General features: G+C 38.6%; 1 protein-coding gene across 2 annotated transcripts in view; it reads right to left on the bottom strand.

The window, feature by feature from the left end:
- The window catches only part of KRAS (KRAS proto-oncogene, GTPase), a 26,712-nt gene extending 12,899 nt beyond the window's left edge, over positions 1 to 13,813 (bottom strand). The window contains exons 1-5 of one of the 2 annotated variants that reach the window (XM_065653055.1): positions 13,701 to 13,813; positions 12,414 to 12,536; positions 6,055 to 6,233; positions 3,875 to 4,034; positions 1,935 to 2,180 (exon numbers count right to left, since the gene is read on the bottom strand). In XM_065653055.1, coding sequence (XP_065509127.1) covers positions 2,100 to 2,180; positions 3,875 to 4,034; positions 6,055 to 6,233; positions 12,414 to 12,524 — 531 coding nt within the window. In that variant the 5' untranslated portion in view covers positions 12,525 to 12,536; positions 13,701 to 13,813 and the 3' untranslated portion in view covers positions 1,935 to 2,099. Of the gene's footprint in view, positions 1 to 1,934; positions 2,181 to 3,874; positions 4,035 to 6,054; positions 6,234 to 12,413; positions 12,537 to 13,700 lie in introns of those variants that run through there. The other variant, XM_065652977.1, reaches the window with a different exon arrangement.

Raw genomic sequence — 13,813 nt, 5'->3', positions numbered from 1 at the left:
TACCTTACAACAAACAAGTGACATGAAAAAACTCAACCCACATTGTGAAGTCTGACAAAGTTATAAGTGACTGAAAAACAAGTTTTAAAATGGAACCTGTACACATGAACTACATTAAAAATGGTGTGGAGTGAAACATATACAATAATGTTAAACAGATATGACAAAGCTCTAAAAAAAATGGCAAGTTGGTTAAAACAAATTGTCTAAATTATCAGTTATTCATTAATCTTAATTGAGATGAAGGAAGGAAGTTCTGTAAATACTGCATCAACTACTTCATTGGACCAGGCACAGGTTCTCAACTTATTTTCGTCACAATTTCAGGGCCTAAACCTGTTGTACATCAGACAGCTGAAATAACTATAACACCATTTTAACAGCATCCTTGTGATTTAGGTCCGCTTCTTCATTAAACACTTTGGAAGTGTGTTTAAGGACATATTCTCAAAGACAAGACCCGATGCTTTGGTGTATCCTTTACTATTCTTACAATAACACTCATACAGCAGCTTTTCCTTTGAATTCAACACTAGCAGGACAGTTGAAATGCTCCAAGGAAAACAAAATCCTACGGTCAAACCACATCTGGGGTACAGCCTGACAACTTTTCCTTGTTTAACTCACAGGCAAGTGGAAGCTCACTAAAGAACACACGATTCAGCCTTGGTGGGGATAAGTCAAGTTTGCTTCTCATCAATACTGTTGATAATATTGGGTGCTACACACTCATGTGGATAGGAAAAAAATTGAATTTAAAGCTTATGTCAAACAGAGAAAAGCAAAAACGGCTACCAAAATAAAGCTAAGAAATTCACACCCTTCTGCATAAGGATTGTGAAAGGATGAGTATAAGTGATGCAACCTGCCTTACGAAACTGCCAGTATTGACACGTTTACATTTAAAAATAGGATTATTTTCATAAATTATATTATATTCATTTCAGTCAGCGGTCTAATTAAAAAAAAAACCCAAAACTGTAGCCTGATACCCAAGTTGTAGGGCCCACTAACCTAATGTTTTATGATGAACTCAATGATTTGTTTGAAAATTCACACCCGGATTTGGCTTAAAACACAACCTTTTTCAAAGTTAAAGTTTACATCTTTATTGCCAGTCAGAACCAAATAAACCCAAATGTACTAACTTTTAGAACCACTTATTTCTGCACTTCATTTCAGCATTTCTCTCCTTCCTCTTTTCAACCTTGTCTACGAATTTTAGAAAAATCTCAAAAACTGAATTATTTGGACCTGAGGTATCATTTTGCATGAGCACGCAATGCCATCATTTAAAAAGAGTGTCTTGGCAATCAAAACAGACTACGTGGCCAAGCCATTTCTACTGCCATCTCCCCTGCTGCCTTTCCCAGGAACCTTTCTGACTCTCTGAGCTCCAGCAGAAGTGGGACATGGGGAAGGAAGCAGGACCATGGGGAGGGCCCCTTCCACAGGGCCTTAGTGCTGACGTTTCCGTGCGGTGGTGGGGCGCGTACAGGAAAGGAAAGGAAGGTTCTTGCTTCTAAATATTCATGTCAGACTTTCTACAGACTCCAGAAGTTACCAAAGCACCAGCTACATCTGTTGATACTTGGGCATGTAACCATGGAGGACCAGATTTTTTTATTTCTCTCTTTTTAGCCGAGGAATGAATTCTGCCCAATAAAAGTACAGTCAATGGGCCACATGCAGCTTGCAAAATGGTTTGGGTCCCCCAATTCAAAAAGTTACTTTGAAAGAAGGTGTGTGTGTATATATATATGCATATATTTTTTTATATATGAAAGTGACTGAAAAAATCATAATATGTTAATGCATAAGTATACATATATATACACACAAAAACACATACACAAATATTTAGATGATCTTGCTGTAATCAAAGATCAGGTTCTTCCTCCAATTCCCTTTTGTCTTCTCAAAAATATTTTATTAATACAGCATCTTATGAAGCAGTTTCATAACACATCACATTATGAACAACACTGTGAAAGAACCAACAACAACCCCTAGTGGTTCCAACTTTTAGAAGCCAATATTCTCAGAAGAGTCTATTGGTATCTTTATTTTAAAATCCACGAGACACCTTTAGGGACTCCTTATCTGTAGAGGGTGTAAAGCTCAGCTTTGAAAAACAACAGCCAACAGTCAGATCCCTTCTGTAACATTTCAGTTGGCACCTTCAGAAATAAAAGTCACAGATAAAAAGCAGTCAAATTATAGAATGACAGTTCATATATGACTGATCTATTGTTCTCTGAAACAAGTACAAACCTCTGGCAGACTTCTTAGAAGTCTGAAAGATAAAAAAGCAGATACTACTTTGTGTAAACAAGGCTTATAAAACTGAACAGGAGTGGTGATTTTTGAGCATGTATTGGCTAGGCATGGTTGGGCTGCTTGTAGGAGTAATCTGCAGGTGGGAATGGAGAAGAAATCTTTGAAAATACATCATTGTATGTACATACTTTTAATAAAAGTGGCTATGCAAAAGAAATATTTCCTCAAAGCCTGATGCTCTGTAAAACAGACTAAACAAAGTAAAATGTAGATGTTATTGCAGAACTTCTATTATTCTAAACCTCAAATGTAATTTCAGAGTTCTTCCTTTTTTATCCTAACATCTCAATGACAGCCACTGATACAGGACCTTCTAAACAAGAACACTTAATTATCCAGTTCATTTGTGAGCCACATTCTTCAGAACACTCTTGTTGCCTAATTTATTCTCAGCCATTAAAGTTGTGTAGTTCTGGTCTTTTAATCCTACCTAATAGAGACTTTGTCTGTTGCCAAAAGTTAACAGTCCTTTGATTCCTCTGTAAAGTTTCACTAATTAGTCCAGGTTTCAACTTGTCAGAAGCTTAGGTGGGCGTAGCAAATTTGCACTAATAAAATATTTATTTCTTCTATCCAAAAATAACTTATGTACTGTCTATGAGGAAATCCTGCCAAGTGATGCAGCTGAATCTATTTAGCAGTTACATTGAGCAGTTACTCGAATTGCAGTACTCTGCTCTTATCTGCCTCCTTTTGCTACACCTCACTCCCAATTCATAAGTTGCATGTGGTTATGCAGAGAGTATGAGTTACTTGGCCACTCAGGCCTGATCTAATTTGTACTGATAGTAAGTATTTACTCTTAAAAGAAAGACCGCAAATCAGCATTTTTCAAAAGGAATGTTTTCTTCAAGTACAGATGCAGTTTCATCTGTATCTGCATAGCTTATCTTCTGAATAGGCATATGTAGGACTACGTGCACCTTTGTCCTTGGAAACCCTGAGAGAAGCACTAAAAGGACACCAATGGCTGCCTCTTTCACCTGTACCAGTGGAGTACAATAAACGAACAGTGAGCTCTAAAGTCTTAGAAGAGTATCAGTTTACACAAGGAATTAATCCATTAATTTCAAAAAAGAGTTATGGTCAATTGCTTAGCTATAAAAAGGTCTACCAAGCATGTCCCACTAACACTGAATCAATGCCTCAAAGGAAATTGTTATTAATGAAAATACAGAATAAGCTAATTAGCTGTTTGTCTGCTTAATCCTATTGCTAAGGATAAAATCATTTTCTAAGTAAAAGTGCTTTTTATTTTATTAAAACCTATCGCAACCTTCAGAAGGCTGCAATTGTCTGCAGTGGAGAGTACTAACAGGCCAGGTCTCATTCTTTTGAGTTTGTGCAACTGAAGCAAATCGCTCATTAATAAACAATTACCAGTTGTCGGTGAGTTGAGAGAGACACCGCAAGACTTTCTACTCTGGAGAAATGTATCTATTGATATGACCAAGCAACTGTCAATGCCTTGACTAACAATATGAGAATTCGCATAAGAGTTCTGCAACTTTATCTGGTAAGTTTTGAGCTTTACCTGTCTTGTCTTTGCTGATGTTTCTATGAATGGAATTCCATAACTTCTTGCTAAATCCTGAGCTTGTTTTGTATCTACTGTTCTGGAAGGCAAATCACATTTGTTTCCTACTAGCACCATTGGGACATCTTCAGAGTCTTTAACTCTCTTTATTTGTTCCCTAAAAAGACAAAAAAAAAAAAAAAAAGGCATTTTATTTAACAGGTATTCATAGTTTATATAGTACATTTTAAAACAATGAAACAAAATTAAATTAACAGGTTCCAACATCATTCTTTATGTTACTTTACTTCACATACACTACTAAAAGCCATGAAAAATAAATGGACTAATCCTGTCACCATGAGATTTCTTACCTTATTTTTAAAAAAAAGAAAAAAGTTCTGCTATAAAAAAGCTCTGATATAAATCTTCCTACTTATCTCTCATACTCAGCACTCATAATACTCAATTTGCTAAGATAAAATACTGTCTCGATTTTGGTTTGGTGGGGTTGGGATTTTTTTTTTTTTTTTTTTAAATTAAAACCAGCATTATAAACCCTGCATTTAGACGGGTTTTTAAACTTTGTAGAGAACCAGACCAGTGGTCTTCAAAGAGAAATTTGTTAAAGGAGTCCTTTCAAACACTAATTAGAAAGCATCTTAAAATACTAGTTAGATGTACTAGTCAAGAATCCCAAGTAACAATCATTAATTTCACTACTTTTGCCTTCCCCAATAATCCAGCAGTACCTTCCTTAGTTAATACAGTCACTGTTTTCAGTTATTTCTTTATGAGCCTTCAGTTTCAGTCTGCAAGGCCACCCACAGGTGTGTGAATGCGCAGTAGAAACTCCAGCACTCAACTCACAACATTCTTTGCCAAACTGAGAAGGCCTTCCTTTGCAACTCTCTCTTTAAAAACACAGAATCCACATAAAAACCTCCATGCTCCTTCTTCCCCTTACACTGACATTTATCTTACCTTTGTCCCCTTTTCCTCTACAACCAGAGGAAACCCATTTGTAATGATCTGGTTAGATAATGAAGTTCAAGTTTTTCTTGGCTCCCAATTTGCAGCAGTACTCCTCTGACCCCGTAGCTGCTCCAGGGAGATATATCATCAACAGTAAACTATTTCTGTGGGGAGGCACCTACCTGTTTAGCTACTCACACAAGCACACAACACAATTAAATAAGCTGATTTGCTGGCATACAGGAAAAAAAAACTCTGTGATCAGGGCAGTTGCACCTCCTGACTTCAACTACTTTGAACTGCCACAGTTTCCCACCTTAAATGAAGAACTGTAACTGGCTGTTCATAACAAAAATGATGCAACTTCAGCTTATAAGTACATGTTGGGTTTGTGGGTAATACTGATACCAAAACACTCCTCCACCCTACAGCCACAAAGATCTGACAGCATAAGTATGAAGAGCTTAACATTATGTGTTTGGGACTAATCTTTAACTGATGTTGCTACATTCAGTGATCTTTGGTGGGATTTGCATTGCTTTCTAACAGAATACCCCCAGAGAATTCAGTATAAAAGTAAGCTACTAAGTTAGAAATGATCTGGTATGGTAATCACCAGAGACCGCTTCTATTTCTGTATTAGCATAGCTGACAAAGAAAGCATAAGTTGAAACTTTTAACTAATTATTTTAAAAAAGATAATATGAAGAAACTAATAAGACGTTGGTTTTTAGCAGTCATCCTGGAGCTCCGATTTTGTGTCTCTGCCCTTCTTAGGTGTCAGGGCTCACACATGCTACTCTTCTAGTAACACTTCACAGGTATTTCCACCCCCAGAACAAAAACTAATAACTGACATTATTGTCTATACAATTTCAAGTGTAAAAGTTTTTCCATCTTGGCACAAAATGTTATCTATGGCATGGGAAGAGTTTACCTTTAGATAAGTTTTCACTATGAATATGCAGAAATACTAAGTCACATTACTTTATACCAGAAGAGCTTTCAGATATTTTGTCTGCCTAACCTGTGAACAAGGCAGCAGATTTTCAGATTACCCAAACTTCAAGACCTACGGGTGCACAAATAAGTTGCAGTATTGCTAATTTGCAAATTTCCCTTTAGATGCTATTTCAGAAGAAAACATTCTATTATTTAATGGAAGAGCAAGCAATCTATCCACCTAATAAAAGAGTTAGTCAATTTTCTTTCAAGGTACAAACCTATAATGGTGAATATCTTCAAAAGACTTTGTATTGTTTATGGCAAATACACATAGGAAGCCTTCCCCTGTTCTCATATATTGGTCCCTCATTGCACTGTATTCTTCTTGACCTGCTGTATCAAGAATATCCAAGAGACAGGTTTCTCCATCAATTACTACTTGCTTCCTGTAGGAGTCCTAAGAAAAGAAAAAAAGACACCAAATCTTGGTTAAACACAAACAAGTAAGATTTCAAGTACCTATAACTCAGGAGATAGTTTTTTACTAACAATCTAGCATGACTGAAAAAACTTCAGTTAAAATCCAGCTTTACAGATTGGCAAATGACAGTAGGGAAAGTGTCCTGTATTACGTGTATACAGCAATCCAGAAGTGGAAAGAGCACTGAAAGGACAGGTTATTATCCGTATTCTGAATCTTCAGTGAGTAACAGTACCTGTGCATGCACACACACAGAAAAAGACTGTTCTTATTTTGCACAAGAGGACAAAAAGTACAAATTTGATCCAGATCAAAACCATCTCCCCTTTGTCTCTGTTAACAGAAGAATTAAACCAACTTGTAATCCTGGTTTTAAAAGGTTTGACCTCGTTTAAGATCACTAAAAAAAAAAAAAAAAAAAAAAGTAAATTGAGTAAAATTTTTTAAATTCTATGGATGTCTACAAAAGTGTTGTGCCACAACAATGTACAAAATAATGACACAGAAGGAGTTCATGAGTACGACAACTCCAAAAAAAAATATCTAAGCCACTGAAAAGGAAATGAAATATGAAAAGCCTTCAGTGTCTGGGACAGAAAAATCTGTTTTGTATGCCTAAGCAGGTGCGTATGATGATATTTGTTATCAGAATTGGGTTATCTGAAGTTCAAGCTTTTTAGCCACAACAGACTAACACAAAGTCACATAAAAGCCCTGACTAGTCGGTTCATAGAGATGTTGGAACAAATTATTTCAACACTATCAATTCAAAGTTTGCAGGTCACTGATTCGAGTGGCTAAAATCCGTACAAAGTCCCAAGCAACTAGACATTAATGTCTATTTACAGCTCTTTTTGGTGCTAGGCCTTTATGAGTATACAGTTTTAGTGGTAAGAACATATGCATTACTTTCCCAATAACTATTTTTCTATAAACATCTGTATATTCAAAATAAAACCATATCAATAAGCTTAAAAATAGGTCATTGAGCAGTGCCGTGGAGTTATCCTCAGTAAACAGTACTTGTAACAAATAAAAGGTATAAACACAAACCCTTGGTATTACCTTTCAAATCCTTTAGCTAGAGATTAACACAATATTGCTATTGTTCTTTTTAACACTATACAGAAGTGAACCTAAGGTCCTAGGAAGGGAATTAAAGAATTAAAGGTGCAATTTTATCCAACTTCAAGATTAATTCAAAATGACCTTCATTCCTTTGTACTCATTTTAAGGCACAGTACACCTACTCCTGTGCACTCTCTCTCTCTTCCTATTTTTACAAAAGGCTCACTTCTTTCCTGTTGCTTGTGCTAAAAAACAAGAAGTAGATAACTGTATGGAATCAGTATCTTAAACTACCCAAACTCTGCAATCTCACATTTATCTTGAGCGTGGATGACATTTAACAGTATCAGGTAAAACAATATTGGCTGTTTATGTTAAAGATAAAAGTTTACTTCCAACATGATTTTGGAAATATTCATTTCACAGAAGTACCAATTCAGTGTTCAAGTAAGAAGTGGGTGACTTCATAAATATATAAGCCATGTTTAAATATTGATACAGCTGAGACAAATACACAAGCTCCAGTGTGTTTTAAAATAATGTTAGTATTCTATTTAATTGCTTAAAAACAAACAAAAAACCCCCACACAAACCCCCCCAAAAGCCCCCAAATCTTCATTCCAATTCACTTCAATTCAACAGCAGGTCCCCCATGTCCCATGATACCTTTATCACAGTTCACAGTGAAGTACTAGTAGAACTTCTAGCATTATACTAGGCATATTTACAAGCTTTCATTTTTTTTCTTCTTGCAATTTGACTGCTAGTATAAAAATATAAAAAACAGTGTTAGAAAAGCCTGTATTATTCCTTTACATCTTAGCACTTCAAAGGAAAAGAAATTCCCCTCTACTGAGCTCTGAACAAAAGCTTTAAGTAATTTTCATTAAAGAAAATTATTTTTAAGAGGCAAAAAAACCATCACTTTTAAGAACTGCTGGCTTTAGCATGCCTACCATATTAGCAGTAGTAGTAAAGATGCACCAGTGTAAAGAACAGCACAGATACAAGAAGGAATGCTTTGAGATGATATTTTGTTTTGCCCACTTCTGGAAAGAAAATTTTGTCAGTAACCAGAAGGTAGATTTGCAGCAGAAGGAAAAGAAAGAGGTGGAAGAGAAAATTCAAGCTTATGATTTCCTTTCAAGCTACTGAAATAATAAACACTTTGCTTTTATGCCTCCCCCCACCCCAAAAATATCAAACCTGCAATCACATTTGTCACTGTAGAAAACTGAAGAACCACATTAAAAGCTCAGGCTCCTGGGACCCCCACCCCATGATGGTTAATACCAGTGTAAACATACCCAAGATAATACTTGCTTATTTAAGTGTTACCATACTGTAAAAATTATCAAGTCCTGCAAAACAGAACGTAGGATCTACCAAAAATGAAAGTTATGCCACTATAGTACTTGGGGCACTTCTGCTTCAAAATACAGTTGCAGAACCCAAATGGCCAGGCTCCCCTTCAACAAGGAAAAAAAAACCAACAAAACAAACCAACCACCTTCTAATCTATAAATGTAATAATTTATAAAAATCCACTAGCTTTACTGCACATTGGAAGATTTGCAGTAATTAACACAATGAAGAAACAATGAAGAAATATCCAGTTTAACACCATTAAGTACAAACCAAACTCAAACTAGAATTCAATTTGGAAGTAGTACACAACTCCAAATATGAATTTGCAACTTTTCCCCAGTATACAGACTCACCATATCCATATAAAAAAAAATTTCATTTCATTAATCACTTAACCTGCTTTTATTGGCCTTTCACAAGCCATAAAAATCAACATTATGCTAAAGCAGTAATAATTCCATCTGTTCACAAGCACTGATAAGAAAATGTGATAGGAAATTTGAGCTATACACTATATATGGAATTTATCTTAAAAACCCAAACAAAACCACTGCTTAATAAATCCCATCTAAGCAAGTAACTGTTATTTTGTAATAATCCAGTATACCAGTGATTTAATAATAAAATCTCACAGCTACTAGGACTATGCTATCACTAAACTGTGGTGCAAGTCTCACAGGTGCGTAGGTCATTTTAGAACACAGACTTAAATATCAGTATTCCTACATCAGTAAAGGGATTTTGCTAATCCAATTAAAAAACCTCTGAAGGGCAACTAAGGCGGCTGCTCTTTCTCTAGGACATTTAAAAGATGACATATATTTAGCACTAGGGCATGCTGAAGCTTAAAATATAAAATAAAATTTTAAAATTACGTTCTCACACAAGGTATTGTAAATAAAGACTTAACAAACCTCGACCAGTAGAGGGCACTAGTCCAACTGTTCTATGTATTAGGCCAGATTTACAAGGGTTACTGTACATACAGTTAAAAAAAAACACACTTAAAAATGCTTGGCTATAAATCTATGCTTGGACATCTACTTCAAATAAGATAAGAAATTATGAGACACATAGGAAGTACGCATATTTGAATAACAGCAGCCACCCAAACATGCACTCATTTTAATTCCTCTGATCGCCCCCCGTCATCTGCTATGTTCAGATATAAGTAAATAAAATACTCAAGCAGGCCATGAAATCTGACATTTTCCAAACAAGTTATTTTTTGAACCATTAAGTCTATTCCACTGAAAAGTGCAATAACATTAACATTGTAAATGTATCTGTGATTAAGTAATGTATTTTTTTCCTCTCTTTAACTGCATCATGTCCTCGCAACAGGAGAATTTTAGAAGTGTTGAGTTTCATTTTGTTAATCACAGGAAAGATCTAAAACTATTCAATAACGGTGTAGTTATGGAATCCACTACGGAAAACAAACACTGAACTCTTTTCTCTGTCTACCACAAAATATTTAGCCTGATTATTTATCTGCAAGGGAAAATTAGTATTTTGGCAACAGCCGTATGGCAACCAAAGAAACAGTAGTAAGTGAGAAACAATAGTAGTGACACTACTGAACTGCCATTATTTACCAGTCAAAGCAACTTTATCCTTATTTGCTCATACTACACGAAAACCACTCTGCAGCTATTGTTCTTTGATCAGCCCCCACCACCACAACTGCATCTCTCAGGAAGCACAATCTAGCAACCCCTCTCACCCCAACGGGATTCTGCCCAGGCAAGGACTGAAGCATTTAAATCCAATTTCAAGCCCATTCTCTGGAATGTTTGCCACGCCAAATCACAGACTGCCCTTACTATAACTGAATTATTTCTTCCCTACAGGCTTACCTACACAATTCTTCCACAGCACGGTGCACACACAAGGTGACTTAACACACAACAGGAAGGTACAGTCTCCATCCTCAAGGTCTCAGAATTTACAAGACAAAAATGGTAACTAGTGCTCAGACAAGAACTTGTAGGAGTTGCAGAAGATTAAGTTTGTTGTATGCGACAAGTTGTTGATGCTGGTAAAGCCCATTAGGTTAAAGGCTTCTTTCAGGAAAACATTGATTCTGGACCACACCACAATGCTACAGTCATTCTGCACACTACCAAATAAAAGCCAGAGTTCTGGGATTTTAGGTTCTTCTATAAGGAACTGTATTTTCAATTTATTATTTTACATTAAAATGTATTTGGTATTCCGCAAAATACACAGGTTGTTGATCAGCAAAATGCCTCAAGTGATTTAGGAATACAGGCATTCATGGTTTTATGTTCCTAAATTGCTTTGTATGACAACTTTCAACACATAAACATACCTCTAACCTAAGAGAAACACAAATGATTATGAACAAGCATTACAAAGGCCAACATCCCCCAAAGTTCCTTTTGCAGGAAAAATTAAGATCCCATGTTGCTTGTCCCTCTCAACCAGTTCTGTGCATTTCCTGTTTTTTAAGCATGTTTTGGGTAGCTGCTGTTTTAATATTTCACATCGTAGTAATCTAAAGACCTGCTCTCCTAGTGCAAGTCAAAACACTCTTCCTTTCTCCATAGGTCCGTTCACAAAATCTCCTAGAAGTGTACATGAGGGTACTTAGCCAAGCAACAGAGAGACAGGAGGACACAGAGGCACAGGAAGGTGAACTCAAGCCAACCCATCTCTCTCTGGGGCACATTAACTCAGGCCTGAGCTCCAATGAAGTGAGGCAGCTTCCTACCACCTCAGGGCACTGGCTCCTGCCCCTTAGGTCTACCCAAAAATGACTACACAGCCCTTTTCCAAGTCAACGTTTTAAGCCTAAACACTTGTGCTTCCTTCAAGTAAGCTTAGAATATAAACATATAAATGAAGTCAGAAGATACAGAGGTTCAGTGCTGGGAACAAAAATCTTGGGTAAACTATAGTGTCAGTTCTCCTTTTACACAGTCTGAGGTTATTAAATCCAAAGATCCACATGAGATTTCAGACAACACTGGTACTTTTCTTATATTTAAAAAGTAGAGCTTGCTTGCTCATTAAAAACCTTTAAAATATCACAACTTTTATAGCTTAAATACAATTTCAAAATTTGAGGAACTGCGCCTTGTGTTTCAAAGAATCCACTACAGCAGCTATATCTCATAACTTTATTTTTTCTAGATACAGAAACAGGCACCGGTCTGTTTAAAAAGAAATAAAAATAAATCAGGCTCCAAATGTTTGCCTCCTGTACCATAACATTCCAGAACACATTTCTCACCATGTGAAACACATCCTAAAGATAGGAGTTGAGAAAGCTTGACATGCACATTTCAGAACTACAAATTTCCCTTCTTGATATCAAAAAGGAAAGTCGCATTTAAGAGGTTGCATGCAAAGCCATGAACAGCTTTGCCAAAGATTTTGAAGTGAGTTTGGCAAACACTTTGTCACCAAGATCCTAAAAACATGCATCCAAGATGTCCAATGAAACATGGCAATTAACACTACACTTAACTGATCAAAGTTGTTAATTTTTTTACAGTAACTGTTGTTCCACAGCCAGATGAAGAAGCACAGCGATTTCCTCTCCAATGCTGGTCCAATGCTGACCATTACCTTCGAGTCCTTTTTAATATAAAGCCTTGTTCTATGTTTTTTGTGGTAACTGTCCAGAAGTAAACAACTACCATTTTTACTAATAATCTCTCATCACAAGAAGTACAAGATAAAATTGTTTACCTCTATTGTAGGGTCATATTCATCCACAAAGTGATTCTGAATTAGCTGTATTGTCAAGGCGCTCTTGCCCACACCACCAGCTCCAACGACAACAAGTTTATATTCTGTCATTTTTTAGCAGACCTGATGACAAAGAAACCAACATTAAGCAGAAAGACTCAGGTTCCGACTAACGAGGATGCTGCTGGTGCGTTTTCATTCAGTATCACGTTCCTTTACTATTACCGGAAAGGAGCTCCCTCCCTGAAAGACAAGACAAAAAAGCTATGAGGGAATGCTATTCCTCTAATAAAATTATACATAGGGAATGTAGCTTGGGCACTAAGCTGAAAGGTGCCCATTACAAAGAGATTTAAAAAAAAAAAAAGGCAACTATACGTTAAATTCTGGAAAAGGTCAAAGAGTATTTCTTGCAGAGCGAAGATCGTCTTCTCCGCTGCTTTCTGGCTCCGGGAGACAGCCCGAATTACTCTCTGGGAAAGCGGGGCCGAACCGAGCGCCCCCCCCCCGGCTTCGAACACACACCCGTCTGCCGCAAACGCCCGTGACGGGACAGGCGCGGCTGCGCCCGCCGCTTCACCCCACGGCTTCACCGACACAATTTTTTTTTTTTTTTTTTTTTTTTTTTTGCCAGGGCGAGCTCAACGCGACGGCCCCCCCAGCCCCAGCCCCTCCGCCTCCCCTGGGGCGCCGCTGCCCCCCCCACCCCGGCTCCCCTCAGCGTGGAGGCAGCGGGACGCGGCCGGGCCGCCCAAACTTTGCGGCCCGGCGCCGCGGCCCCGCGCACGGCGGTTGTAACCGTTTAGGGAAAAAAAAAAAAAAAAAAAAAAAATTTAAAAAGATATTTATAAAAAAAAAAGGGGGGAGGGTGGAGTGTGATTCGGCAGCCGCTGCCGGGTTCATGGAGGGCGTTGGCCACCTGTCCCACAGCACCCCCTCCCCCGGCCGCCCAGCCACCGCCCGCGCCGCGGGGAAGGACGGCGGCGGGGCCGGCGGAGGCTGCTCCGGGGGGATGCCGGCGGAGGGGAAGCGGGGCAGGGCGCAGCCCCGCGGGCGGCAGCGGGACGCGGCCTCCCTCCCCCTCCTCCTCCTGACTGAGGGTGTTTCTTCCCCCCAACACGGTGGAGGAGGAACGGGGGTGCCCGTCTCCGCGAAGCCGCACCGCCTCCCCCCTGCCCCACCTCGAAGGGAAAGGTGGGGAGGGAGGGAGGGAGGGAAGGAAGGAAGAAAGAAAGCGAGCGCGGCGGCTCGTCCCGGCCGAGCGGGGGTTAAGGAGAGAGCGGGTACCTGCCAGGCGCTGCAGCGGGCCGCGGGAGCACGACCGGCGCCTCCCTTGCCCGCCCCGCCGCGGCGGCCGCTCCGCGTCGCTTTCCGTCCCGGTCTGAAATGGCGGGGGACGG

The sequence above is a fragment of the Caloenas nicobarica genome, chromosome 1 (assembly GCF_036013445.1).
Source record: "Caloenas nicobarica isolate bCalNic1 chromosome 1, bCalNic1.hap1, whole genome shotgun sequence".
Taxonomy (NCBI): Eukaryota; Metazoa; Chordata; class Aves; order Columbiformes; family Columbidae; genus Caloenas; species Caloenas nicobarica.
Note: the sequence above shows the minus strand (reverse complement) of the source record. Positions and strands in the feature narration are given on the sequence as shown.